The 18,798-nt window shown below is 31.8% G+C and overlaps 1 protein-coding gene across 1 annotated transcript; it reads right to left on the minus strand.

Moving 5' to 3' along the window:
- Positions 1-4,068: 4,068 nt before the first annotated feature.
- Positions 4,069-12,298, minus strand: il21 (interleukin 21). The gene is made up of 6 exons (XM_056471916.1): positions 12,178-12,298; positions 11,906-11,956; positions 7,652-7,774; positions 7,524-7,559; positions 7,338-7,421; positions 4,069-4,430 (listed from the first exon to the last, which is right to left on the minus strand). The coding sequence occupies exons 1-6, from the start codon at positions 12,295-12,297 to the stop codon at positions 4,410-4,412; spliced, it is 435 nt and encodes a 144-aa protein (XP_056327891.1). The 5' UTR covers position 12,298; the 3' UTR covers positions 4,069-4,409.
- Positions 12,299-18,798: the final 6,500 nt, after the last annotated feature.

Genomic DNA, 18,798 nt, shown 5'->3' on the forward strand with positions numbered 1-18,798 from the left:
ATATGTTTCTTTTCATTTATATACCATATATATATATATATATTTTTTTTCATTTATATACCATATATATATATATATGTTTCTTTTCATTTATATACCATATATATATATATATGTTTCTTTTCATTTATATACCATATATATATATATATGTTTCTTTTCATTTATATACCATATATATATATATATATGTTTCTTTTCATTTATATACCATATATATATATATATATGTTTCTTTTCATTTATATACCATATATATATATATATATGTTTCTTTTCATTTATATACCATATATATATATATATGTTTCTTTTCATTTATATACCATATATATATATATATATGTTTCTTTTCATTTATATACCATATATATATATATATGTTTCTTTTTATTTATATACCATATATATATATATATGTTTCTTTTCATTTATATACCATATATATATATATATATGTTTCTTTTCATTTATATACCATATATATATATATATGTTTCTTTTCATTTATATACCATATATATATATATATGTTTCTTTTCATTTATATACCATATATATATATATATGTTTCTTTTCATTTATATACCATATATATATATATATATATATATATATATATATATATATATATATATATATATATATGTTTCTTTTCATTTATATACCATATATATATATATATATATATATATATGTTTCTTTTCATTTATATACCATATATATATATATGTTTCTTTTCATTTATATACCATATATATATATATATGTTTCTTTTCATTTATATACCATATATATATATATATATATATATATATATATATGTTTTTTTTTATTTATATACCATATATATATATATTTCTTTTTATTTATATACTATATATATATATATATATATATATATATGTTTCTTTTCATTTATATACCATATATATATATATATATATGTTTCTTTTCATTTATATACCATATATATATATATATGTTTCTTTTCATTTATATACCATATATATATATATATATGTTTCTTTTCATTTATATACCATATATATATATATATATGTTTCTTTTCATTTATATACCATATATATATATATATATATGTTTCTTTTCATTTATATACCATATATATATATATGTTTCTTTTCATTTATATACCATATATATATATATATGTTTCTTTTCATTATATACCATATATATATATATATATATGTTTCTTTTCATTTATATACCATATATATATATATATGTTTCTTTTCATTTATATACCATATATATATATATATGTTTCTTTTCATTTATATACCATATATATATATATATGTTTCTTTTCATTTATATACCATATATATATATATATGTTTCTTTTCATTTATATACCATATATATATATATATATATTTTTCTTTTCATTTATATACCATATATATATATATATGTTTCTTTTCATTTATATACCATATATATATATATGTTTCTTTTCATTTATATACCATATATATATATATATGTTTCTTTTCATTTATATACCATATATATATATATATGTTTCTTTTCATTTATATACCATATATATATATATATGTTTCTTTTCATTTATATACCATATATATATATATATATGTTTCTTTTCATTTATATACCATATATATATATATGTGTTTCTTTTCATTTATATACCATATATATATATATATGTTTCTTTTCATTTATATACCATATATATATATATATGTTTCTTTTCATTTATATACCATATATATATATATATATGTTTCTTTTCATTTATATACCATATATATATATATATGTTTCTTTTCATTTATATACCATATATATATATATATGTTTCTTTTCATTTATATACCATATATATATATATATGTTTCTTTTCATTTATATACCATATATATATATATATGTTTCTTTTCATTTATATACCATATATATATATATATGTTTCTTTTCATTTATATACCATATATATATATATATATATATATGTTTCTTTTCATTTATATACCATATATATATATATATATATATATGTTTCTTTTCATTTATATACCATATATATATATATATATATATATATATATATATATATATGTTTCTTTTCATTTATATACCATATATATATATATATGTTTCTTTTCATTTATATACCATATATATATATATATATATGTTTCTTTTCATTTATATACCATATATATATATATATATATATATATATATGTTTCTTTTCATTTATATACCATATATATATATATATATATATATATATATATATATATATGTTTCTTTTCATTTATATACCATATATATATATATATATGTTTCTTTTCATTTATATACCATATATATATATATATATATATATATATATGTTTCTTTTCATTTATATACCATATATATATATATATATATGTTTCTTTTCATTTATATACCATATATATATATATATATATGTATGTATGTATGTATGTATGTATGTATGTATGTATATATATACCCAAATTCAATATTAATCAAATGTAAAATAACACTGTTGTCTTCATCATAGAAATGATAAATAATTAAATATGGTTCATCATTGTTAAATGTAACTTTGGTTTAAACTAAAATCTAAAATCAAACAAAAAGTGCTCAGGGGTAATAATATCTGGGCAAGGGATTCATCAGAATAAGCAGCTAAAATCAGGCCAAGGCACTCAAATAATGTGGAAAAAATATTTAAAAGCCTTTATTGACTTGGCTATTCGTTAAAACAAGGACTGATTTTTGCTGTTTATTTTGGTTTAAATTACTTTAATATCTTAATCGCAGCTTTTAAAAACACACCCAAATGAAAATCTTTCACTCTATTAGGATTAAACTTTATGATGCACAAGTCACATCCTGTGATGCCTGGTTATTATAATCCCAACTTGACATTGCAGATCCTGTGATGTGACTATTGAAGATTTGTGCGTTGCGATATTGATGCTGAACCCAAATAACCATACCCAGTACCAGAGGTGGAAAGAGTACAGAGAAATCATACTCAAGTAAAAGTACCATTACTTGCCTAAAAATGTAGTGCGAGTAAAAGCATCTGTCGTAAAGATTACTCAAAGTATTAAGAGTAAAACATAGACCTTTCAAAAGTACTCCAGAGTAGTGAGTATTATGCTGTTAAAAATTGATGCATTTACATGTAATTTGTGGATGTGTGTAAACGTAACATTCTGTAGTGCATTTAGTTATTGCCCAGCAGGCACGCAACATCATAAGACGTTAATATTAGGTTAGATTTAGGTTGTGATGTCAGGTGACCAAAATTCGATGTCTAGCCAGCATCTAAGGACAATGTTATTTTGATGTCCAATAATGACTTCAAATGACGTTGATATTTGGTTAATTTTAGGTTGTTAGAAAGTAACCAAAATCCAACGTTGAGCCAACATCTTAAACTAACGTCATATTGACGTCAAATACTGACGTTTTTTCGTCAGGTATGGCAACCAAAATCCAACATCTGATAGACGTCATAGTGGAAACGTCCACACAATGTCAAGCTGTAACATCATTAGACGTTGATATTTGGTTGGTTTTAGGTTGGACATTGATGTTGGCCTGACGTTGGGTTCTGATGTCAACCTGATTTTCATTTCCAAAACAAAATGCAACGTCCCCATGACATTGGTGTACAATGTCAATCTGACATCATGATGACTTCTTGTGCCTGCTGGGTGTTTAAGGCCATTTTGGTCATCATACAGTAAACATCCGTCATCTTCTCATCAGTGACATGCATCTAAACAGTCTCTGGGTCAATGCATGTAAAGATTTTGGACATCTTCCTGGACACTTTTAACGCTTCCAAACAGTTTGCTGCAATTATGAATCGCCCATGTCTTGAGGGAGTTCATTATGATGAGATTCACCTTCTATGTGTGATTTGATTGGACAGGAATCACTAACAGCCATGATGTAAACATTAAGAAATATTTTAATATAAAAATAAATATACATGCATCTCATTGTGAGATAAAAAAAACATTGTGTATCTGCTTCTTTTGAAGATACATCTTAAATATCAGCTATGACACATCTGAACTGAGTGGCGAAGAATACAATTCTTGCATACTTGCTAAAGGGAAAAGATCTCAAAACCCTTGCATTATTAAAAGGTTTTGCAGTGAGGAGATTTCACCACACGGTGGCGGCAAAACCCAGCAAAACAGACCACTGAAAGAAGCTTAGGAGCTCAGTTTCTCAAAACACACTCCGGTGTCATCGTGAACACTCATTTTACATATCCAAAGTTAAATAAACAGCAAAATTGTCAATAAATAATCAATAAATAAAATAGCAGGAGCGGTGGGTAGTGTCATACTGTCCTTCACAGACTCTTCTAGTCTCTACGCTTGACTGGCATAGATCTGGAGAGGGGGAAAAATGGATTGTTAAATATATATAATGATTGATTTAGCAAAGTACCGGTTGGTAGTTAAACACCACAGTGAATTTGACTAATATAGACTCTAAAATGCTGGGTTGTAGCGCTTTTAATTTAATGTTGTGATAATGATGATTAAGATTTTGGGTTTTTAAATAATTAAATAATTAGATAAAATGTTATTGTTGTAGTTGGTGCTGGGTTGTAGTGTGTGATGGCTTCAAATGTTCATGATAGTGAAGTTATTATGGTATTATCGCGATGATGACAGGATTGAAGCCCTTATCGCTACAATAAACAAAGAAAACAACAGAAACACTATAAAAGAATGCTAGGTTTTCCTAAGCTAACATTGGGTTAATTTATTCAATAAATTTTTCATGACATATTTTAACCCATATTTGTTCATATTTGACCCAACATTTATCGTAGGAAATGCTGGGTTTCAAACAATTCCATCATGTTGTCCAAACACAGATCGATTAAGTTAACTTAAACAAATTTAAGTGTATTGAAGGGGCAGCACAGTGGTTAGCACTGTGGCTTCACAGCACAAAGGTCACTGGTTCGAGATTCGGCTGGGCCAGTTGGCATTTCTATATGGAGTTTGTATGTTCTCCCAGTGTCGGCGTGGGTTTGCTCCGGTTTCCCTCACAGTCCAAACACATGCGCTATTGATGAACTAAATTGTCCAGAAATGCCAAATGATCCAGCCGGGACTCGAACCAGCGACCTTCTTGCTGTGAGGTGACAGTGCTAACCATTGAGTTACAATAAGTAACAATTTAGTTAATGCAAAAGTGAGAAATAGCAACATTTATCACAGTTACTATGTTAATATTAGTTAAAAACACTGCATAATTTTATTACTTCTTAGATTAATTTACTAAAACCGTTGCAACTTTTTAAGTTAATGAGTTATTACGTATTAACTTTAATATTTACATCAGCTCAGATTAATAAAAGCTTTCGTAGTTTTCAGTGTTACCAATATAGTATATTTGCTATCAGTAGTTAACAATATTAATAACCAGTGTTGGGTGTAGCGCATTACAAGTAACACGAGATACGTAATAATATTCGAGTAATATTAATATAATATTAGAGAGCTAACGAGAATGGTAGTGCATTACTTTTGAAGTAGTAATATTTGAGTTACTTTTAACTTGAGTTGCTTCTTAGTTAATTGATTGGCTTCTAAAGAAATTAATTGCTGAATTAAAATTAAAGTAGTCACACGCAGTCAATGAAAAACACGTGTTCATTATTTTGAACGCATGAAAGAAAAGGAAAAGGGGATTATAGTCTCAGTGGACAGTGATTTTACTTAAAACTGGGGTGTCCAAACTCGGTCCTGGAGGGCCGGTGTCCTGGAGAGTTTAGCTTTAACCCTAATCAAACACACCTGAATCAGCTAATCAAGCTCTTACTTGATATACTAGAATCGTCCTGGCAGATGTGTTGAAGCAAGTTGGAGCTAAACTCTGTGGGACACAGGCCCTCCAGGACCGAGTTTGGACACCCCTGACTTAAAACAAATAAAAGTAGCAAACACATTGCTTTAAACTTTCGATAATCTGTAAGTACGACATGTACAGTATAGCTCTGGGAAGTTCTCAGATGGGGAGGTAAGGGGAATGTAAGTGTGGGTTATACGCTGAGTTGTTAATTGCAGAGCTCCTCTATTAAAAAAACAAGTTCTGAAAGAGATCAAGCCTCATGCAGGTAATAAAAGTAATGCAAAAGTAGCGTAACGCATTGCTTATATAAATAGTAACTAAGTAATGCAACTAGTTACTTCTTTAGGGAGTAACCCAATATTGTAATGCATTACTTTCTGAAGTAACTTTCCCCAACACTGTTGAAAACAATAATATGCAAGTTCATTATCATGATATAATGTGATTATTTAAAATCAGCACATGTTTACTGTGTTATTGTAACCCAACGTTGGGTCAAATACTGACAAAGCAACTGTTTGGCTACAAAGTGAAATTGAAAAGTCAACCCATTGTTAGATTTTTTCATATTGGACCCAATAATGGGTCAAAAAGCCCAACATTTGAAACATGTATTTTACATTTCACACCAAAATGTGAAAAAGAAGAGGAAAAAGCAATCATTTATTGCATGATTTAAGAAAGCGGCGGTTCATTCCGCTGTGGCGACCACTGATGAATAAAGAGACTAAGCTAAAGGAATGAAGGATTAAGAAAACTATTACATAATTGATTGAATTTGCCATTTTTTAAAGTTTTATATGTTGTTTTTTCCCTTCTAAGTAATATTAGAAAACACTCTGACAATTTTGGGTTGCTGTAACCCAGCCTTGGGTCAAATATAGGCTCAAACTTTATTTTACTGTAATTTACTCATCAACTTAGACTTTTAGCTCAATAAACTACTAATTAGCTGCCTATTAGTTGTTGTTAAAGTTTAGTTATTGGGTAGGATTAGGGATGTAAAATAAGAGCATGCTTTATAAGTGCTAATAAGCAGTTCATATCTTAATAAGAAGCTGGTAATAAGCTGCTGTTGCTTACTTACATTTTTAAGTTGAACCAATTTAACTTTACAAATCATTTTAACTTGCATTAATTAAAACATCAATTTGTTTAACTTAAAAAATTAAGTTGAAACAGGATTAACTTTTTAGATTAAGTTAAAGTAACGTAAAAAATAAGTTGTCATGACCTTTTATTATGTATATTTTCACAGTGTAGTGAATGGTGTTGAATTATTACTCAAGCTAAAGTGTTGCCAAATATAGACCAACTCATCCATTGATTTACAATTGAATTTAAAATATTAACCAAACATTGGGTTATTCCATATCTGACCAACAACCCAGCATTTTAGAGCACATTTATAAACGCAATGTTAAACTAACCTTTTGCAGAAGAGTTTTGAAGTTGTCCACAAACGTTCGGCTGTTGACCATTGTGTACGCATCGCATGATTTGCACTGAGCTTTCTGAAACAAGAAGCATGTCAGAAGTCAGAAATGCATGCTATGATGTTTCAGTATTAGGTTAGTTATATGAAAGATCTCCAGCTTTTGTTTGTTTGTGCTCACCTGTGTCTCTTGTGGTGTGCAGGACACACTTTTCACCTGTGACAATAAAGAGCATTAATGAGCATTTCCCATATCTGATTTGTGTACATGCACTTCTCTGCTGCTTCTTGTAAAAAACACACACTTACAATGAATGATTTGCGCAGCTCTTTAGAGACAAAGTTCTGCGCCTTCTTTAGGTTAGGATTAGAAACTGACAGGTGGACCACTTTAGACCTGAAACACTCCAGAGCAGAGGCAACACAGCAGTCCTGCCGGAACAAACAAGACAAAACGTTTAAAGCATGCTTTTTTCTAACATTCCCTGACATCTATCCATATCCTCACAACATCTAAATGTGTACATCTTGATTATCTACAAAGAAAAAGGGAGCATCGGTTGAGTTTGTCCACATTTGACCCAATGTTGGGTTAAAGCAACCTTGCATTTTTCTCTTAGCATTTATAGCACAGTATAAACAACATGCATAATAATAATAATAATAATAATAATAATAATAATAATAATAATAATAATAATAATAATAATAATAATAATAATAATAATAATAATAATAAAGCTGTGTTGTTTTAACCCAGAGTTGGGTTGAATTTAAGAACAAACACAACATTGCTTTTTTTAATTACATTTAAATTACACTTTGATTATCCCAACATTTGTTTTTTTTTCATATTTGATCCAACATTTGGGTTAAAACAACCCAGCATTTTACAGTGCACACTATTAGAGATTTGAGTGTAAGAAAAGCTTAGTATAAATAAGATTAACATTATTATTATTATTAGAATTATTATTATTATTATTTAATAATGCTGCATTGATTTAACCCAAAGTTGGGTTGAATATAAGGACAAACACAACATTGGGTTAATTTTTATTAATTAACTTTAAATTACACTTTGTTTATCCCAACATTTGGGTTTCTTCATATTTGACCCAATATTGGGTTACAAACAACCCACCATTTTTACAGTGTAAGAAAAGCACAATATAAATAAAATGCATTGTTATTATTATGATTATAAAAGAATGCTGGTTTGTTTGGAACCCAATGTTGGGTCAAATATGGACAAACCCAATCATTGAGTTATAAAGTGTCATTTAAATTTAACAATAAAAAAAAACATTGTTGTGTTTGTTCAACCCAACTTTCTTACTCCCAAAGCGCTAAGAGCGTGCACTGTAAAAATGCTGGGTTGTTTGTAATACAATGTTGGGTCAAATATGGACAAAGCCAACCATTGGGTTAAAAAGTGTAGTTTCAACCAAATATTGTTTTTAGTTACATTCAACCTAAATTTGGATTAAAACAACACAGCGTTTAATATTATTATTATTATTATTAATAATAATAATAATAATAATAGTAATAGTGCATTTTAAATATAATAATAATAATAATACTTATAATAATGATTTTTATTTTTAAACCGCACTTTTCTTACACACTAAGAGCATGCACTGTAAAAATTCTGGGTTGTTTTAACCCAAAATTGGGTCAAATGTGGACAAACTTATTTATTGGGATAAATTTTTACATTCAATTTAAATTACATTTTGTTTATTCCAACATTTGGTATTTTCATATTTGACCCAATATTCGGTTAAAACAACCCACCATTATGTTAATAATAATAATCATAATAATAATACATTTATTTATTCTGTGCTTTTCTTACACCTAAAGTGCTAAGAGCGTGCACTGTAAAAACGGTGGGTTGTTTTAACCCAACATTGGGTCAAATGTGGACAAACCCATCCATTGGGATAATATTTTACATTAACTTTAAATTACATTTCGTTTATCCCAACATTTCTTTCATATTTGACCCAACATTGGGTTAAAACAGCCCAGGATTTTTACTAGATGCGTTTGTATCGTTCTGCAAATGTTACTTAAATGTTTTCTGAACATTCTGAAACAAACGGCAATATTTAACTCTTGTTTTTGGTGTGAAATGCAAGATTAACTGTTATTTTTTATGTAAACAAACCCAACGTTGGTTTAGTTTTTATCAAATTAAACATGTTTAGAGGGTGGGCTAACTAATTTACTCCTTGTTTTTGTTTTTTTACACATTATTGCCTGTTTTTTTGTGCAAATATATTTTTTTCAGTCAGAAAGTAGTGCTTTCTCTCTCTCTCTTCCTGTCTGAATGCAGAAATCATCTGCACATCTCGTCTCTAAATTTCCCTTCTGCTCGGTTTTCACAGAAACTACGAGGAAACTCTTCTGCTTTCCACACCAAACCCGAAATGTTTTCCAAACTTCTGCTTGAGGCTGTACAGAAACTGAACCATCGCAAAGTCATCCAGCGACACATGTAAGCTAAAAATGCATTCATAATAATAACGTGGAGGAGAGGAGAAAGTGTAAGAAACACAGCAGTTATATTTGCAAAGAAAATAGGCCAGATCTGTCGTATACAGTATTACTCATCAGATTTCTGCTAAACGAAGCACACTCTCTCCTGAGCGTCTCGCACAAAATGACTTTAAATCTAAAAAGGAGGGCTGCAATTACAAAACAAGAAGGTGTTTGGTAGGAAAAGTGCAGATTTAATAAGAATCGCAGCTATATGTTGATGAGAAACCCGGCTGTTCTCATAACAGTGGGCTGTTTCAGGATATTAATGCGTTTGCTTTATCACTGAGTCATGCGTAAATCACTGTATTGTTATTAAAGCACAATTGTTATGTGCAAATTGCTCTCTTAAAGGGACAGCTCATCCATTAATGGTCACACTTTAATTGAATGTAAAATTCACGCTATTAACAAACCATCAGCTAAGACTTTTTGCTCTGTGAACTAATAATTAGCTGCTAATTAACAGTATTTGTTTAGGTATTGTGCATGGTTAGGGATCGAAAATAGAAACTAGTTAATACCTTAATAATAAGCAGCTAAAAAGCCAGTTGTAAATGAAGTGAATTGTTATTTAAACTAAAGTGTTACAATCATTTGCTGACCTTTCAATCAGTCAAAACCTATTTGAGCTTGTTTCTTAGGGTTGAACACAAATGAAGATATTTTGAAGAATGCTGATAGCTGGCACCCTTTGACTTCTATAGGAATTATTATGGAAGTCAATTGGTGCCAGTAGGAAGGATTCTTCAAAATATCTTTGTGCTCAGCAGAAGAAAGAATCTCAAAAGCAAAAGTTCTATACAATCAATTTATGTTGGGACAATGTAAAGGAATTAAGTTAACCTGTTAGTTTTTGCTAATTGAAGTGGATCGAATATAAAACAATTAAGTTGGCCCAAAAAAAAAACAAGAATTTTGTTGTTTTAGCTCAATTTAAATCACAAACAGCAAACTTAAGTTTTTGAGTGCATGTTTAAAACTTATTTGAGCTTCTTTTTTAGGTTGAACACAAATGAAGATACTTTGAAGAATGCTAATAGCTGGCACCCATTGACTTTCATAGGAATTATTATTAAACATTCTTCAAAATATATTTGTTTATGTTCAGCAGAAGAACAAGTCCTAAAAGCACTGTAAAAATGCTGGGCTCCATACAATCTATTTGTTTTGGGACAACATGAAGGATTTAAGTTAGCCTATTAGTTTTTACAAATTGAAGTGGATTGAACGTAAAACAATTAAGTTGTCCCAAAACAAAACTCAAGAATTGTGTTGTTTCAGCCCAATTTTGAAAATAAACAAACAGCAAATGTATTTTTTGAGTGCTTGTTCAAAACCTATTTGAGCTTCTTTCATAGGTTGAACATAAATGAAGATATTTTGAAGAATGCTGATAGCTGGCACCCATTGACTTTAATAGGAATTATTATGGAGGTCAATTGATGCCAGCAGAAAACGTTCTTCAAAATATCTTTCTTTGTGTTCAACAAAAGGAAAAATCTTAAAAGCACTGTAAAAATGCTGGTTTTACACAATCGATTTGTGTCAAGTTAAGTTAAATCAATAGCTTTTACAAATCAAAGTGGATTGAACTTAAAACAATTAAGTTATCCCAAAACAACAACAACAACTACTCAAGAATTGCATTGTTTCAGCTCAATTTAAATGATAAACAAACAGCAAACGTAATTTTTTTGAGTGCAGGTTTCTTAGGTTGAACACAAATGAAGATATTTTGAAGAATGCTGATAGCTGGCACCCATTGACTTCCATAGGAATTATTATGGAAGTCAATTGGTGCCAGCAATCAAAGTGAATCGAACATAAAACAAATAAGTTGTACAAATAAATCAAGAATTGTGTTGTTTCAGCTCAGTTTAAATAATAAACGAACAGAAAATGTCATTTTTTTGAGCCCATGTTCAAAACCACATGAACTGATCTTCATTTTGTTGTGAACTACCCCTTTAAAAGCATCATATTTAACATGCACCTTCCAATTTAGTGTCTTACCTTCAAATCATTGGTGGCTGGAGAGTTGAACCAAGTCATGTCTGAATTCGTCTTTTTGAAAGAGAAAGAGAAATCAGATTAAAAATGGTGTATAATAATAATAATAATAATAGTAATAATAATAATAATAATAATAATAATAATTATTATTATTATAATTATAATAATAATAATAATAATAATAATTATTATTATTATTATTAATAATAATATCATAATTATAATAATAATAATGCAGATTGCTCCAGAATAAGTCTGATAAATGAACTTACCAGCCCCTGCTGAATCTTCTTGAGTTCATTCATGACTTTGCTGAGCGTGAGGATCTTCGGCGACTCCTCAGCCTGCGCTGCCAACACACACACAAGCAGAAAACACACACACGCCTTCATGTTTAAGATGTACAGTTTGGTCTTCTGTAAAGCTGCTGCTATTGATGTCCTTCATACTGTCAGACAGGTGCTCGATCACCTTTATATAAGAATCCTTGAGGACGCTGGAAAACCGCTTCTTTGTGGAGATTGGAAAACTCAATTCTACAATGACTCGATTTTCTTTTCCACTGGCCTTCGTCATGATTTTGTCAGTTGACAAAGATGTAATCGAGAGGCGCGTGCGCGGGGGTGTACGGATGCAGTTTTGTGTGTGTGTGTGTGTGTGTGTGAGTGTGTGTGTGAACCTGACCCAGACTTTCTGCACACTTGGCAGGAAACTACTAAATGCTGTCAGTTCCTCTTCTCATTCTGAATCAGCATCAGAAAACGTGTGTGTGTGTGTGTGTGTGTGTGTGTGTATGCGACTAAAGGTGCGGCATCATCAAGCGCAAATGGATATGAAAAAAGGTGCTTTTTTATTGCGGCTTCCCACACAAACCAAATTGATTATAGACAAAAACAGGAAGTTTCAATGTACTTTTTCATGTCGAGAGATAAGAATAGCTCACAGTCATAGAAGGCTGGAAATGAACTGTTTGCACCCGAAAAACAATGCAGAATATTTAATTGCATGCGTGCGAATGCTAAACCCGCTCGTGTCAAACGAAACTGTGTCAAAAGGCTACAAAGAGGGAATATTTCATGTTTGCTTAAAGTAATGAGCTTTAAAGTTTAGTGTTTGCTCAAAATTAAACCACCAATGACATGGCAACATTTCAGATTTTCCTGTAGTCTAATGTTTATTATAGGGCTGGGCGATGTGGCAAAAATGCTATCTCGATAATTCTATTCCATATTAAACAATAACAATAGATATTTCGATATCAGGGGCTCTATTTTAATGATCTATGCGCAAAGTCTAAAGCGCATGGCGCAAAAGCATTAAGGTTGTGTCTTAATCCACTTTTGCTATTTTAAGGATGGAAGAATACGTTCTGCACCAGGGGCGTCGCTAGACCCAATTTACTGGGGCACGTGCCCCAGTAAAAAACTCCAGTGCCCCAGAAATGCATTGAGATATGATTTAATTCATATGCAAGTGTATTTATTAAGAGTTGTAATTCCGCAATAAAGACGTTATTCTCAATGTGCAACCGAACCAACGCTGGTGAAAGCAGTGTAATCAAAAAGCAAACTGACGCATCTCGTCAAACCCGTGCGCCTCTCACACACACTGTTCTTCTGCCGGTGCGAGTCCCAGTCGTTAACATTCATGACAAAAAAATCATGCTACTTGCTGCTCACGCGCCGCTCATGCGTTGTAGAACTGGCATAACAGCCTTTTTTGTTTTGCAAACCGACAAAACTATTCTCTTAATGAGTTCTGGGTGTGTTTTGAGCATAACCTGCATTAAACCAATCAGAGTCTTATGTCGCATTCCCTTTAAGAGTCAGTTGTGTCGCGCCATGGTGCATTTGCTATTTATATGTCAGACTTTGTAAGTGTAAAAACTGAACGCTTCACTAGCAAGAAAGCAGTTAAACAGAGCATCTGCAGCGCGAGGATAAAGAACGAGCCTCTTCCATTCAGCCTCTTTACTTTTACTCTTCACTTTACTCCTTTACTTTGGTCGAGTAAGGAAAGGTGGAAACTCATTGCACTGAACACATCCATTAGTCTACATATTTAATTTCGTTTGTTAAGCACAAAGATTTAATTCAAAACTATTTCTAAATTCAGTTCTAATTTCTGGCAAACGAATAAACATTAATAACGAACGATACTAATGAAGTGTGGTCAAAAAGCTGAGTTTATCCAAACACACGTCCTGTTCTTATGCCCCATATGGTGATGAAGACGTCTCCAAAACCCCACAGCTGGACAAATCTAGACTTGTTTTCATTAAACAAATATAAATGTGCATATAATAAATAACACTGTCCAGGGGCGTAGCAACCGGGGGGGACAGGGTGGATGCGTCCCCCTCACTTTTAGAGACAGACCATTTAGAAACAGGTGATTAATAATTATATGAACGTATGATCTCATACAGCTGTCCCCCCAGTTTTAAAATGTCCGCCACGCCCCTGACACTGTCAATAATACTAACATTATACTGTTGCAGATTATCATGAATAAACTGAAAAAAAGCCCCCCGAGATGAAGGCATGGAGGCAGTGGTGTTTATAGTTATGAAGAAAATAATCATTGTTGTAACATTTTAATTCTTTATTTTTTCATATGTAAAGATATTTGTGTATTGCTGTACATCCTGTGTGTATTAAGCCTTTGGATCCGCATAGGCGCATAACTAACATGCTCTGCGCTGGACTTTAGCGCAGCTTTCAGCTGATCAATGACGCGGTCTATTTCAGTTCCTACCAATGCGCCTTAACACCTCCTTTATAGACCAGCACGTCCATGAGTGCACAAAGTGGCGCAAATGGATTTGCTATTTAAACAACGTGGCGCAAAACGTGAAAATTACTATTGCGCTGGTCTGAAAATAGCAACACATCACGCCAAACACGTCTTATGCCTTATTGCGCCGGGTGTATGATAGAGCTCCAATTCTTAATGCTTCCAGATTTAAAAGAGAACCCCAACAATGACTGAAGCCACAAAAAATTAGAGGGTCCATTAAATGACATAACATATTTTCAGCCAATAAGTTTTCAGTGGCAATTCAGTGCATTTCTAATGTCAACACACTTTTAGATTCCCATTGTTGCACATTTCTGCTGTGTGATTGGCTCTTAGATCAATATAGAGTAAAAAAAGTCCAGAGCTTAACCATTGTTATTGACATAAATTTTAGTGTGTGTGTGTGTGTGTGTGTGTAACTGATTTGGGTGGTTAACAAGGACAGATATTCTGCTACAATTTCCTGTTTTTATTAAGCGTTTTTATTGAATAAAATAGATAGCATCTATGAAGAGTCCTCATAACCCACCAATACTAGCATGTGTGTGTGTGTGTGTGCTGATTTATGTGGTTTGCAAGGACATACATTTTGCCATTTACCTGTGATAGGGGTTTTTACTGAATAAAATACATTCCGCCTATGGAGAGTCCTCTTAAATCACCAACAGTAGTGCATGTGTGTGTGTATTGGTGGTTTATGAGGACTCTGCACAGATGCAATGTATTTTATTCAGTTAAACACTTATCACAGGAAACTGTGGATAAATTTATATGTAAAAAGACCTCATTAAACATGATTTTAAACCATTTTAAATTATGCGCTGGTCTGAAAATAGCAACAAATCACGCCAAACACGTCTTATGCCTATTGCACCGGGTGTATGATAGAGCTCCAGTTCTTAATGCTTCCAGATTTAAAAGAGAACCCCAACAATGACTGAAGCCACAAAAATTAGAGGGTCCATTAAATGACATAACATATTTTCAGCCAATAAGTTTTCAGTGGCCGAAAATTCAGTGCATTTCTAATATCAACACACTTTTAGATTCCCATTGTTGCTCATTTCTGCTGTGTGATTGGCTCTTAGATCAATATAGAGTAAAAAAAGTCCAGAGCTTAACCATTGTTATTGACATAAATTTTAGTGCGATAAGATATAATATCGTTTATCTGCCCAGCTCTAATTTATTATGTAGTTATAGATAAACAACACTCTTTAAAAAGTATTGGGTTGTTTCAGCACAAATTTGAGTATAATATATGGACAAATTCTATAATTATTGGTTAAACTTGGGTAAAATATTTTATTTAAAAAAAAGACCATTTTAATTAATAAATTAATAGATAAATGAATAAAACTTGAACTGAAAGTGAAATATAAACATATACACAAAAAATGACAGTGTTAAAAACATTTCTGCTATAAATGCAGACGCATTTTAATCTTTAATTAATTACTTGATGTACTACAATACTTAAAATGTCAAATAAATACATTGCATCATATAAAAACAAAAAAGCTACTCAAAGCTAAGCTATTTGCTAAGCTATAATGAAAATGGAATAATTGAATACCTAAAGAAATAAATATTTTAATGCTAAATTAATGTAAATGAATAATTATTCTACACACAAAACATTTTTGGTCTAAGGATCCTTTATTTTTTAAAAACGTTTTAAATTTGTTATTTAAATTAATTAATCATGTTTTTTTCTCTAAAGTTTTAAACTAGATTACTGCAGGATCTTTTAAACTAGCGTACAGTAGAAGAACAGTGTATAATCATCATAATAAAGTTTCAGTTTTGGTGTTGCAGTGATGATTTCTAGCGATTTTATCCTCTTCTCAATCATAATATAACGACATGCTTCAGCTCCACAGATTCACAACACAGTTTGGCACACCACAGCATTCGGCAGAATAGGAAATGAGGTCAGAGCGTGAGCAAACCCTTCCGGCGGCCCATGGGAGGCCCCGCTGCACAGGAAGTGGTGTGTGAGGGCGGGGAAGGCCCTGGTGACCCCCGACGGGACGGGACCGGGGATTCCTCCTTCACCAGGATCATGGAAGACCAACTGCGCTCAAGGTGAAACTTTCCTCTGTCACTCATCTCTAGAAATGAAAGCTGGAAAGCACAGCATCTGTGTGTGTGTGTGTGTGTGTGTGTGTGTGTGTGTGTGTATGCTGATTTGGGTGGTTTGCAAGGACAGAATGATTGCTAGTTTCCTGTGATAAGCATTTTTATTTAATACAATACATTATGTCTATGAAGAGTCCTCATAAACCACCGATTTTAGTGTTTGTACAGGTTTTGGTGGTTTATAAGGACAGATATTTGTGTAAAGGCATGGGAAAGACCTAGATATTGCAACACTGAGGTGGTTTATTGTGACATGCCTTGTGTTTTCATAAATTAAAACTATTTAAATCATATTTAATGAGGTCTTTTTATAAATATTTGCCACAGTTTCCTGTGATAAGCGTTAGGGTTAGGGTAAGCGTAGAAAGTCCTCATAAACCACCAATATCAGTGTGTGTGTGTTTGCTGATTTGGGTGGTTTACAAAGACAGAAACGTTGCTACAGTTACCTGTGATAAGCATTTTACTGACTAAAATACATTGCATCTATAGAGAGTCCTCATAAACCACCAATATCAGTGTGTGTGTGTGTTTGCTGATTTGGGTGGTTTACAAAGACAGAAACGCTGCTACAGTTACCTGTGATAAGCATTTTTACTGAATAAAATACATTGCGTATACAGAGAGTCCTCATAAACCACCAATACCAGTGTATGTTTGTGCGTGTGTTCTGGTTTGAGTGGTTTGCAAAGACAGAAATTTTACTAGTTTCCTATGATAAGCATTTTTACTGAATAAAATACATTGCGTTCATAGAGAGTCCCCATAAACCACCAATATCAGTGTATGTTTGTGCATGTGTGCTGATTTGAGTGGTTTGCAAGGACAGAAATTTTACTAGTTTCCTATGATAAGCGTTTTTACTGAATAAAATACATTGCGTCTATAGAAAGTCCTCATAAACCACCAATATCAGTGTGTGTGTTTGCTGATTTGGGTGGTTTACAAAGACAGAAACGCTGCTACAGTTACCTGTGATAAGCATTTTACTGAATAAAATACATTGCGTCTATAGAAAGTCCTCATAAACCACCAATATCAGTGTGTTTGTGTTTGCTGATTTGGGTGGTTTACAAAGACAGAAACGTTGCTACAGTTACCTGTGATAAGCATTTTTAATGAATAAAATACATTGCGTTCATAGAGAGTCCCCATAAACCACCAATACCAGTGTATGTTTGTGCATGTGTGCTGATTTGAGTGGTTTGCAAGGACAGAAATTTTACTAGTTTCCTATGATAAGCGTTTTTACTGAACAAAATACATTGCATTCATAGAGAGTCCCCATAAACCACCAATACCAGTGTATGTTTGTGCATGTGTGCTGATTTGAGTGGTTTGCAAGGACAGAAATTTTACTAGTTTCCAATGATAAGCATTTTTACTGAATAAAATACATTGCGTCTATAGAGAGTCCTCATAAACCACCAATATCAGTGTGTGTGTTTGCTGATTTGGGTGGTTTACAAAGACAGAAACGTTGCTACAGTTACCTGTGATAAGCATTTTTAATGAATAAAATACATTGCGTTCATAGAGAGTCCCCATAAACCACCAATACCAGTGTATGTTTGTGCGTGTGTGCTGGTTTGAGTGGTTTGCAAGGACAGAAATTTTACTAGTTTCCTATGATAAGCGTTTTTACTGAACAAAATACATTGCGTCTATATGGAGTCCTTATAAACCACCAATATCAGTGTATGTATGTGTGTGTGTCTGTGTAACTGATTTGGGTGGTTAACAAGGACAGATATTCTGCTGCAATTTCCTGGGATAAGCGTTTTTATTGAATAAAATAGATAGCGTCTATGAAGAGTCCTCATAAACCACCAATACTAGCATGTGTGTGTGCTGATTTGCGTGGTTTGCAAGGACATACATTTTGCCATTTACCTGTGATAGGGGTTTTTACTGAATAAAATACATTCTGCCTATGGACTAGAGTCCTCTTA

Source organism: Danio aesculapii, chromosome 14 (assembly GCF_903798145.1).
Source record: "Danio aesculapii chromosome 14, fDanAes4.1, whole genome shotgun sequence".
NCBI classification, from domain to species: Eukaryota; Metazoa; Chordata; class Actinopteri; order Cypriniformes; family Danionidae; genus Danio; species Danio aesculapii.